This window comes from Rhea pennata, chromosome 3, assembly GCF_028389875.1.
Source record: "Rhea pennata isolate bPtePen1 chromosome 3, bPtePen1.pri, whole genome shotgun sequence".
NCBI classification, from domain to species: domain Eukaryota; kingdom Metazoa; phylum Chordata; class Aves; order Rheiformes; family Rheidae; genus Rhea; species Rhea pennata.
The window spans coordinates 64,160,584-64,172,588 of NC_084665.1; the positions used below are offsets into that span (position 1 = coordinate 64,160,584).

Here is a 12,005-nt window from a genome sequence, read left to right on the forward strand (position 1 = left end):
ATCAAAAACTGTTCAGTAGCAAAACCATGATGAACTCCTCCAGATTCTTAAAGAGGTTTCCTTGCTAGAATCCAAAAATTACTCTCATTGGTGCAAAATTGGCACTGAAATGCCAAGCCATGGGAGTCCCCTGCAGTCAATATTCAGGTGTATGATGTGATTAGGAATGGTTACTTCCAGATTTTCTTGTTCTTCAGGCCTCCTGGAGTAGAGCATCTATCGTTGTCTTCAGAAGGGTGCAGACTGCTCTTCTGGACAAATGCACAAGGCAGGAGACCCTCCATAGATTCTTCACCTCCTGTAAAGAGAGTGGAAACAGGCCAAAGTTGTCTGTGTGGCTTCCAAGAGATATTAGGTTTCTGCAGAAATTAAGCCTTCATTTAGGAGAAAAAAAGAAATGAAGACTTGTAATTGCTCATGGTGACAAAAAAAAGGTCAAAAGCTTTTTAATGGACTTTAACCAAAGCAATATTGTCTGCAGACAGAATTTGCATTTTTGTAAGCCCTTGATAGTCTTAGAGGGAGAAGGTAAACTTGAACTTGTAGGTCTTTCACTTAAACCTTCCCACGACACACACACACACACAAAAATCCCACAGATAATAGTTTCAGTGCCAATGACATTAGCAATGGGGTGGGTGTGGGGAGGCATCAGTAAGTGGGAGCTGAGTGTTGCAGTTGAGGGATGGCCTGGGGGAATAAAGGAAAAGATACATCAAAAAAAAAGACGAAAAAAACAAAAGCTGGAATAGTGATGACTTAATGAGGACCTTGTCCTTCCACATGGTAAGGCTGAATGCATTGAATATCATATAGAGCAAATGATAAATATAGGTAGAAAATTACAGGTTAAATGATTTTTTCCCTCAGGAAACCTGTTTCTTCAGTAGGTTTAGGTTGCTTTTATCCATGTGTAATCCAGAAACAGGTTAGAAGACAAGCAATTCCAATGCAACGTTCCAACTGACTGCACAAAGAAGCTTATATGGTTATGGATCTGTAATCCAGCTCATAGAACCCAGCTGGAAAAGAAATTCCACCTTCTAGCAGGAAACTCTAAAATAGTAGGTCTAACTTTAATCTGGGGAAGATACATTTCTTCTTTTTCCTGAGGATTAGAGAAAGATTTTCTTTCTCTTCCTCTAAAAAGGCACATAAAATGCCCAAAGCATTCCAAAACCAGAAACCTCAACAGCAATGCAGATTTCACAGTCAGCATTTTCAGTAAGCTCACTCCTCTGGTTTAGCTCATCAGGTGTAACCATCCCAGCAGGCAGATTCAGAATATCCAGTGTTTTCAGTATGTGAATTGACCGTACGACAGTTTCAACACATACTCTAAATTTCTCAGTTTCCATTTCCTATCCCATTCTTTAGATGATTGTTTCAATTCACGGGCTTCTCTTGGCCAAAATGAAGCAGATTCCACTTAATTTTCTGTAGCTACACATATATAGTACCTACATAATCAGGAACGCTGATTTTATCTGGCCCTTTCCTTATTGTATCAGAAACTGTTTTCTGTACTTGCATTTTTAGAAACTATTCAGAACATGTAGCTCTGGATTTCTTATGGCTAATTTTTCTAATGATGACCCCAACTAATTTCCTGTTTTCAGTACCCTCTGATGTCCCAAACTTATGACCACTCAGTGTATCATTGCATGCCATCTGAGCTGTGCTAACAGTCTGTGTGCAGGCTGTTAGCTTGTTGCAATGAGGAACGAACACATACAAGTTTCAACCAAAGTGAAAGAAGGTGAAGATGAATGTGCCTTACCTCGTGTTTGCCGAGGAGGGAGAATATCCTTCAGGTATCTACCACAGCTCAGCTGTTGCTTAGCTCCTTGGTAGATCACTTGTGTGTTTTGATCCCCCAAACCCTGGAGCTGATTTTATTTAGAAAGAAAAATCAACAAGGAACAAGAGCAGGAGAATTCTCCAGTCAAAATAGAAGAAGCACAAGGAGCCTGCACAAATACTCTTATCTTCTATTGTATTTTGTTCACTGAATCTGCCATATCACAGACAACCTCAGAGTTTTATCTCCTCTCAAAACATGTCCAGCAAGCTTCTAACCCCTTCCAAAAGATTCTCAGCAAGGTTTCCAACCTTGTAAGCTCCTTCGTTATTCTTAAATCTGTGACTTCTTCAGGAGCACTACTAAGCCACTCTGAGTGTCTAAAGATACGAAGATATGGAGATACGATTTTTCCTTAAGCCCGGATGCCCATGCATCCCCAGATAATATGAGCTGCCTTTTCCAAGTAGACAAATTACTAGAAATCGCAAATTATTAGTAAGAAACCATCCAAAGTCTTTCTGTGTGTGTTCTTTTCCCCACTCATACACTATCTCCACAAATATTGCAGGACTTTTAGTTCTCTCCAGGGAAAGTCTGGGATGCTAGTAATATATAGAGTATTTCTTGAGAGAGTACTCCTTGATGCTGAGGTATCCAGTATTGTTTTCTTTTATATCCCTCATAAATAAATTGCAAAGTGTTTCTGGAACCTCTAGAGCCATGTAACACTGGTGAGCATGAGGGTGTACTCCAAGTCATTATAGTACACACTTTCTTTTCTTCCTATTCCTGTTCTGAGCCTTACTGCCTTTTTTTTTTTTTTTTTTTTTTTTTTTTTTTTTTTTTTTTTTGTGGCAGGCAGCTAAAGTTCCATTTCTTCACTGGCCACCATTTCCAGTGCCTGCCTATCACTTCTCACTCATTTGCATATTTGACATTAAACTCTTCTGTACCTTCTCTCTAGGAAATGCACAGCAGAGGGTCTTTAGGCCATCTAATATCTCAAGAGGAAGATGCTGGTCCCTGAGAAACAGCATACAACTGAGCTACCTGGTGAGTGCTCTGCTGCTTATATAGACAACTTCTGGACAATGTAAGTTGGCACAGTAATATGCAGAAAGTAGGTCAGAGAGGTTATTCTGGCAGCAATGAGAGCATTTATTTGAGGGCTACTGGATTCAGAGTGACAATTACGCCAGCCATCTCTTTAGCACTGCTGTTCAGCGGCAGCAACCAAAGGGCACCATGGTGGCCAGAGGTTGGGGCACTTTCCCCATGAGGACAGGCTGAGGAAAGTGTTCAGCTAGGAGAAGAAATGGTTTCAGGAGCTACTGCTCCTCAGTACATATGAGGAGTTTATCAAGAAGACAGAGCCAGGCAGTCCAAAATGGTGTGAGGTGGGAGGACAAAAGGCCACTGAGAACAGTCAGGTGGGAAAACAGGTTGCCCAGAGAGGTTGTGCAGTCTCTGTCCTTGGAGATTTTCGAGACTATAAAGGCCAAGCCCTTAGCAATCTAGTCTGAGCTCATACTTGACCCTGCTTTGAGCAAGAGGCTGGACTAAAAGCCTCCTGCGGACCCTTCCAGCTCTAATCATCCTGTGAGTCTATGATCACAGATCAATCTGGTTCATAATAAATCCAGCCCAAATCCAGGTTACAAAGAGCAGACACAGCTCAGTACTCACATCCTGGAAAGACATTCAGGGGGTTTTTTTGGTGCAGACAGAAGAATTAAGTGTTTGACCAGTCCATACTCCATACAGACAGATTTCACACAGCACAGTCCATGAAGTCCTTGAAGGATTAAGACGTAACTTTCAAGGATAACAGCTACATAGGGATCCTTCCTTTTTTTTCTTTTTTCTAAGGACCTGAATCTCTAATCGCTCATCCTATCTCTGTCAGAGAAGGGAATAGTCAACATAGCTGGGTCACACTGCCAACTAGCAGGCAGCCTCTCTGCTCACCTATCAGAGCCAGTCTCCTGCAAAGCTTGCATTCAGTCTCTGGAGTGCTTTTCTCCTGCTGTGTCATTCCGTCCTTCCCCCCTCACTTGGTCTTCCCGTTCCTCTTCTCTCGGCAGCAGGATTAAAGTACAAGTGTCCTATTGCTGTTGTGCCCTTGTCTGAGCTTCCTGCCTTTTTTCTCTACTCAGCTCTTCTCCTTGCTCTGGTAAGTCTGACGAACAGCTTCCTTGCTGTCACTGCTTGTTGGCATGGCACATGGCTTTGATCTAAGTGCTTCCCTTTGGGATTGTCAGCCCACGTTTTCTAGGAATAGCCTTAAAAGCCTAAGTACCCTGTGGCATGTGTAAAGAAAACAGACAAGTATTTAAGGCCGTTGGTGAAAGTGAGAAATGCTTCTCTAAAGAGTGATTAAAAACATTTAAGCTGGGTTTGGTAGAGCTTGCCTTTATGCGAGAATAGGGGTCATGGCTGTTTTTCCACAGCAGTAAATAGTTGAGACTCAGATGCCACATAAGACATGAGGCAAGTGGCACCTGAAAGTCTCTGAATCTGGTTTCGTTCCATGTCTGTAAGAAAATGTGCCACGAAGCCTCCAAATCTTTCTTTGTTCTTTTTTTGTACTAGAAAGTTGTGCATGAATTCTAAAGCTATTCAATTGTGGCATGTAATTAATAAAGCTGATTTTATCACTGCTTTCTGAAGTAATATATAGGACACTGTCCAGGCTGTAACAGGGCACATGCATTTTTCTGAAGCGTAATTGGAGCTCCACTAGCATAGGCCATTCCTGCATTTAACATTTGCTTCTTTGAAGTTTTGCTGTAGTTTGGTCTGGTGTAATGTCAAGGTGATGCTTTAGGTTTTATCAGCATATGCTGCCTGGTCTAATTTTGTGGAACACTTTGTTTTAGAGAATTTGAGTGTGTGTGTATGTGAATTTTGAGCATAAAGTGCTAAATACCATTACCCAGTTTAGAAGTGCTTAAAATAACTTCTGGCTGCAGAGCAGGTGCCATGTGTCTTTCTGCTGGATACATGCGGAGGCAAGAACTAAATATAGACAAGTTTGTAAACCCTCTAGAAGTTCAAGCTGCAAGAAAGGAAGGATAAAGAAATTCTTTTGAGAAGGAAGGGGAAGCTTTCTCTTTTTTTAACAAAAAAAAAAGATAAACAAAACTGCGATAATATACAAAACTGAGCTAAGAAGAGACCATTTTATTCTGTGCTTTGTTCATGCTGAGACAGTGTCTCCCGTGACGGCAGCAGAGTGTCCATTCTTGCAGCGTGAGAGGCTGGCTGACATGGCGTGCTGCATGCATGACTTTTCCAGCAGCAGAGGAATGGCTGTGGCAGCTCTGCTAAATCAGGCTCTGACTCTTGCTGCCTGACCTTTCGCTTTAGAAGTACTGACTGACTTCAAAGCACAGCAAATGCAAAGTGTCTGTAAACATGAAATGTTAAGGGTTATGATCAGAGTCAAACAAATTTAACATGTTACCGGACCCTACTTAGCAGCACACTTTTTCTCTGACTGCAGCTTTGGCTACACCATGTGCTTAGCCCATTTCGGTGTCTTCTGGCCCCTTTGACTGATCCACTCACTGCTGTTGCCCTGAGCATCACTCTGACTGCGAGATGGCATGGCCAGGCAGTACTCCTGCAGAAAGGCATCACCCTCCAAGGGGTGTCCATCAATTCCCATTAGAGACTGGATTTTGCCTGTATCCCAAGGTGCTCCACTGCTCTCCTGATTTAAGCCAGGTATTTTAACTGCGATAGGAAGTGAATGGAGAGGCCGCACTCCCCCAGCCGGCACTGGCCCATTGTGGGGAGGCAGGAGCACCTTCTTGCTGTCAGAGGTGTTTCCCACCTCTGGCGAGTGGGAGAGAGGAGCATTTCTCTAGACAGGCCCTGTCTTGTCTGGGCTGCGGCAGCCAGAGCTGAAGCACATTTAATAGCAACTCCCAAACCACCTTTCTGCAGTGACTTGCAGTTCTGTCCCCACTGCACGTTAGAGTCCAGCATAGTAGCCTGGTTTGTTCTAACTAACTTTCTTGGTGACAGGGCAGGATTAGAGTTTCAAAATTCTGCTGGGAATCAAGGTAGAACACACACCAGGGATCTGGGCTTGAAATTCAGTCTACCTCTGTTTTAAGTAGAGAGGGCTGAAACTCAAAAGACTATAGCTGATGTAGGAACAACACATTGCCATAGGATTAACTCTATTTTCCAATGAAAATGAAACTTTATTAACCATCTGGAGTGAATATCTATAGGAAACAACTACAACTGTCTGGGATCAAGCTTCCATCCAAGAAACAGGGCCAAGAAAGATACTGATCTGAGGGCCATGGAGCAGATCAGGATTTGTGAGCACAGTAGGAACACAGTAGACAAGATCCAGGACTCAAGCACAATCAGCTAACAGATCATTCGCCTGCCTCACTGCATAAAATAGACTAAGGCCCCGCTGGACGCTTAGGATCCTGGAGACAACAGTAATTGTAGCAGGAGTCACAGAAGTCAAGAGGCAGATGGTGGAAATTGAGCTCGTCATCCTCCTCTCAGTCTGTTGGAAGTCCAGGAACTAAGGAATTCCCCTGCTATGCCCAGTCACCTAATTTTTAGAGAATACTGTGTCTAAGACAGTATTTAATGTAAGTACTTTGGGGCTTGCTGAGTTTAGCACCATAAGCTTTTTATGGCCTGATAAGGAAGAATTCCTAACATACATCAAGGTTAAACAGGCTGGAGCAAAAGGAGGACTAGGGCCAATTGCAATAAAATTTTCCAATATCAAAGGCTGTAAATGAGTTGTTTTTAGCAGACAATGGCTGCTCTGTCTACCTAAATATAAATCCTGTTACATCATGAAAGCTGTTACACAAAACAAGATGCAGAAGCCTTAACAGACATTGTGTTTATGCTGAAAGCAGTAGTCAGATCTCTGACTGAAATTTAGACTAAAAGTGAATAGAGTAAAATATTAAAATATTTGCTTGTCTGTGTAATACTTCAGCATGATCCAAGCTGTTAGCATCCTTGAATTAAAGGTTCATCACTTTGGATATTTTCTGTGGCTCACCTCTGCTTACTACTCCAGATCATTGGCCTAAACATCAGCAGGTGTAAATTGCCCTGGTTTCAGAGGCTAATTATGAACTCCTATGAATTCCTTTCCAGTCAGGAATTATATAGATTATACTAGAAAATATTTCCTCATAGGCCATCTTTTAGACAAATTGTGTCCTTGATTCAAAACATCTAGTTCCTCTTTAATTCACCAATGTGTTCCATTTATTGCTGAGAAACACAGTTTGTATACGAATCAATAGCCACCGCTGATTTAGAGCTTACTGTATTTTGTGTTTGCAGCTGCAGACTTAGTGAGTCACTAAGTGAAAATTTTAACCAGCCTGTGCCGATACATGAGTGTTACCACTAGGACTTGGAAAGGAAGTCAAGGCAAAGTGTCTGAGTGCAGCAAGGGCCAGCTGCTCTGCAAGGGACGGGCAGCTGAAAACCAACCATGATAACACAGGCAGCAGGACCAGGGGCCTCACTAACAAGGAGGGAGGATGTGGAGCAACAAGTTGGGGTCAGATGGGGTCTGCAGATGGTTATCAGGGTCAGGCACAACCCGGCAATCACCCAGCACATCCACAGCAATGAAGGCAAGCTGGGAAGCCAAACTGGTGGGTCCAGCTCAGGGCCAGAGTCAAGGAGGTCCAAGACTGTGGTCAGACGTCACTACTACCAGCTGTGATGGACGGGGCCAATGGTGAAGCTGAAAAGCAGCTCCAAGGGAAAGGAGGGGCAGGCCCTTGCTTCTAACTTTCTTCACAACAGCTCTTAGTAGTGACGGTGCTGGCCTTGGACTCTGCCAGCTAAACTCCCTCGCTTAACCAGCTGAACTCCTAGGAGCCGGAGGCGCTTCAGATTCTGGCAGCAAGAACCATGTCAACTTGTCCCTTGTTAAAAATATGATGGGGAGATAGGCAGAAGGGAAATTCATATATGTAAATAGAGCATTTATTGATCCCATTTGCCTTCTGTGATGAATATATTACAAAAATAACTATTTATTAGGGATATATTTTATGAAACTTTTGTTCTGAAATGGACACTGAGTTTGTCTAGACAAGAACCAGTGATCTTGGCTTTTCTACTTGATTGATAACTAATTGCCAATTAGCTCGAATTAATGAATACAATTGTAAATACTAGTCTGAGCATGTCAGAAATAAACACACATTTTGTGGAGCTTCTGGTTTGGCATTTACAATAATGACACTGAATTTGAATTAATTGGCAATCAATTAACTCTAGTTAAACCAAGATCACAAGCTGTAGCTTAACATTCATGCTAACTGGAATTATTTACCTAAATTAGACGTTGGGTTTAATTTTTCAATAGAAATTAAACTCACTATGACATTAAATCATACTGATAGAATTCTCACTTTGCAGTAGTATAGTGACTATGCCAAAAGCAGGAAATAAAGAATCAAATCCATCTGCCAGCGTCCATGAGACAAGCTCCAACTACCCGCACAAGCCATTAACGTTGGTGAGTTTTACCTATGGAAAGACTGCAGGGGTGTGGTTTTGTGGCTAACATCTTGCAGGCAACAGGCACCTCCTGAGCCACACTCAAAGTTTTTAACTATGGGCCCACGATTAATAGCTGATAGAGATGATAAAACACAGATGTCTGATTATCTCATCAGTAGGCACACCCAGATAGCTAGACAATGAAATTTTGAGATATATTGCCTTAGTAATGGCCATCACTGCAATTCCAAACATCACTTTGACTGCTAAGAGTTTAATAGTATACATGAGTCACATATTGCAATAAATTTCATCTCTCTCATCATACACTGCCTTCGGCCAAGTGAGTTTATGATTTTGAAAACTGCAGCCATTTAGATGCCATAGAAAATATACATTACTCTCGACTGAACAGGGAACAAAATGTTACTCTGTTAGCTCCTTGTTTTCAAAGCAAGTTGTCTTTTCAAAGGTAAGAAAGCAAGCACCTTACAAACTGGAACAGAAGCGACAGAGCTCTTTATTCCTCATCAGATACCTGACTGGCACGATTGTAAATTATATACTTCAAGGGATAAACAAAAATCAGACAGAGAAAGAAAGGGCTCATGGCTATAAATAGTATCAAGTCTGTAGTCAAGCAGCAGTGTGGACTGGTTCCAGTAACAAGACAGATGCATACGCTGCTCCTCTGCTCTACGGCTGGAGGGCAATGCGGTGGTAAAGGCAGCTCAGCCTGCACTCTGAGTACCTCCTTCTCTAAACTGAGTTTTCAAACTGCTCACGGTCAAAGATGCTGCCCCTGCTGCTAGCAGGACTTGGCCTCTGCGAAGCGAGTGCTTGGGAAGCTCTCACCAGCTTGCTCCTCGCTGTGTCTTGGGGCAGTTACAGCAGCTTCAGGATAACTTGGGCATATCCAAGGGTCTTGATCTGCCTGACTGAGCATAGTTCTTCAAAAGGACAGGAAAATGCAAACTTCTCACTGCAAGCTGGTAACAAGTTATGTGAAATTCACACTGGAAAATACCACAAAATATCAAACATGTTACACCTGGTGGGTTTTACAATGCCATGATTTATTCTGTAGTTTGTATTTTGCCAAACAAGCTGTCAGTAGCATGCTTTAAGTACAAGAGAAGGGCGGTTTACAGTTGTTTATCTTATTGTAAACTGTTCTGTGCTGTTACTGTGACAGTACCAAGCCAGGTCATTGATCAAGCACCATGCTGGGCTGTTCACAAGCATGGTACAATTTTTAATTCACTGATTTTGATTCGAATACTCCTTTTTGATGATTATTGATTCAAAATGTGCCAATAGGTGAGAAACAGCAAATGAAAATGATGCAAATGTAAAGTGAAGCTGCCCATGTCAATAGCCAGCATCCTAGCTAAACAAACTGAGAAAAGTAAACGTGGCAAATAGTGTGTTCAGAGAGAGAAATGGTATGAAAGTCTGGTGTCATTTTGCGTATCACTGGCAACAAGAAAAAGAGCTTTGGTTTTTAAATATTGGTTTTGTGAAGGCTTTTCCTCTTGAAAGGTATGAAGTTTGCTTTTCTCCCTGAAGATTAATCACCTTAGTTGTTCATTTAAGTGTGACATATTCATCTAGCCAGAGCCAAGGGGTTAGCTGTTCTCCTTAAATTCCCCACAAAAGCACTCATGTGCTAGACAAGCTTTGTGAATGGTTACATGACCAATTTCATGTGTTTAAATTAACCCTACATTTATTTGCTGTTAGGTATTACACCAAGCATGGAGAATGACCGATCTTGTGATCACTGCTCCGAGCAGCAGCTTCTTGCTCCTACAGACAGCACGTCTGCCTCTCCCGAGCAGAACGGCCTCGAGGAGCCAAGCAGGGAGAAACCAGCCTCCAGGTCCCAGCTACCCGCTCCATCTCCCGAGGGCCAACCGACTGCCCAGCCCAAAACGACAGTCTGTGACATCTCGGAGGAGCTGAGTCGGCAGCTAGAGGACATTATTAAAACTTACGGATCCGCTGCTAGTCTGATGGAGAAGGAAAGCGCAGCTAAAGGAACTGACAAGCCTGAGAAGGGAGAATCAGCTGGTAACGAGGATGCAGAATACGAAGATGCAAACGAGGAGAGTGAGAAAGAAAGGACAGCTCCTGGAGATGCTTCAAGAGCAAAAGAGCCCGGTGGCAGTAAGGAGCAAAAGCTGGAGAAGAAAATCCTGAAAGGACTAGGCAAGTACTTATGTAGCAGCCCTGCAGCCCTTCTGTGAGTCATTGCTTAGAACAGAAACAAAACCACCCTGGTCTTTGCTGTTTCCCATGTTAAACTTCTCATGGAAAACAGGAATTTCCTAGATACCAATGAAAAGCATCATAATTGTTACAACTTTTCTCTAATAATTTTTTTAGTACTTACCCCCAAAATACATGCAGACTATATCAGATACTAGTCTTTTTTAAAAGATGAAAGCTTAGGATTGTATTATGTCACATAATTCTTATATTATACTGGGCCACGGTATAATATAACTGTATATAGTTAGCCAAAGCTGTTAGCCAAAGTCTGACAAGGAAGTTTCTTCTTAGACTAAGGAAAATCTGTTATCTTGTTTATGAGTGAATATATTTTTTCTACCCTGCCTCCTCAAGTATGACTTTTTACCAGTCATAACTGAGCTAATGGTGCTACTATGTGAAATGGCCAAGAGCGAAGCTATAGAATAAAGTTTCCCTTATGCCTAGGTTATTTTTCATGCAGGAAACCTCTGGATTTGTCACAGCCCATATGCTTGTTCTTTCTGAGCATAGAAACTGGTCCCCTTGGCCACAGCAGGACTCCATTAATTGAGCTAGAAAGAAGTCTTTACGAGTTTTCATAAAGTTTGTCCTTTCTGCTTGACAGCCACTAGAGAGCAATATCGTTACATCCCAGTCTAGCTACGTGTAATTTATTTACCTTCTTACCCTTAACTCCCACCAATCTTCAAGCATGTCATTTGCATGAGAACTCAAATCCAATAGCAAACTACACCTGCAGAAAAGCCATCGCAGGGCGTTCTTACAGGCAATGGACTAATCGTAGGACATAGCAGTATTTTTCCAAGTTCCTTGAATGTCCAGCAGAAAGAAAATTCCTCAGTTTCAGTTGGCTAGGCTTTGATGCGGTTATTGGTGCTTCTCCGAGGTAAGTGAAAACACTACCAAAGCATGGTTCTCCAGCTGTACTTGCAACAAGTTTGCACTCATGGAGTTTGTTTTAACTGTCTTCAATTTTTTTTATTGGTGGTGAAGGGAGAACTTAATCTGAGATAGGGTATTTTCTCTGGAAGCAGTACGCCTGGAATGCACTAGAAAGAAGAAAGCAAATTGGCCCTCACCGCCCTTTGGGAAAGAGGGCTATCTGGAAAAGCACAGTCAAGCTCATTTCACCACAGCTATCTTTATCTCCAGGGATGCCAGGAACCTTTTGAAGTCCAAGAACAAGTAGTGTTCAAGCTCCAGTTTGTACTCAGGACTGAAATACCAAAAATATCAACCTAGAAGCAGGACAACAGTGGCTACACAATGATTTAGCTATGCATGTCAAGATAGCTATCTGACTGTTAATGTATTGTCTGTGTATCTAGAATCTTTTCACCAAGTCAGGGAACTGATTTACACCACTATCATTTATCCCAGACCTGGTTAGTAATACCCATTG

The 12,005-nt window shown here is 42.2% G+C and overlaps 1 protein-coding gene across 2 annotated transcripts in view; it reads left to right on the plus strand.

The window, feature by feature from the left end:
- The first annotated feature begins 3,763 nt into the window (after positions 1 to 3,763).
- The window catches only part of TXLNB (taxilin beta), a 39,965-nt gene continuing 31,723 nt past the window's right edge, over positions 3,764 to 12,005 (plus strand). The window contains exons 1-2 of one of the 2 annotated variants that reach the window (XM_062572462.1): positions 3,764 to 3,977; positions 10,070 to 10,537. In XM_062572462.1, the coding sequence (XP_062428446.1) occupies positions 10,084 to 10,537 (454 nt within the window). In that variant the 5' untranslated portion in view covers positions 3,764 to 3,977; positions 10,070 to 10,083. Of the gene's footprint in view, positions 3,978 to 8,299; positions 8,343 to 10,069; positions 10,538 to 12,005 lie in introns of those variants that run through there. The other variant, XM_062572463.1, reaches the window with a different exon arrangement.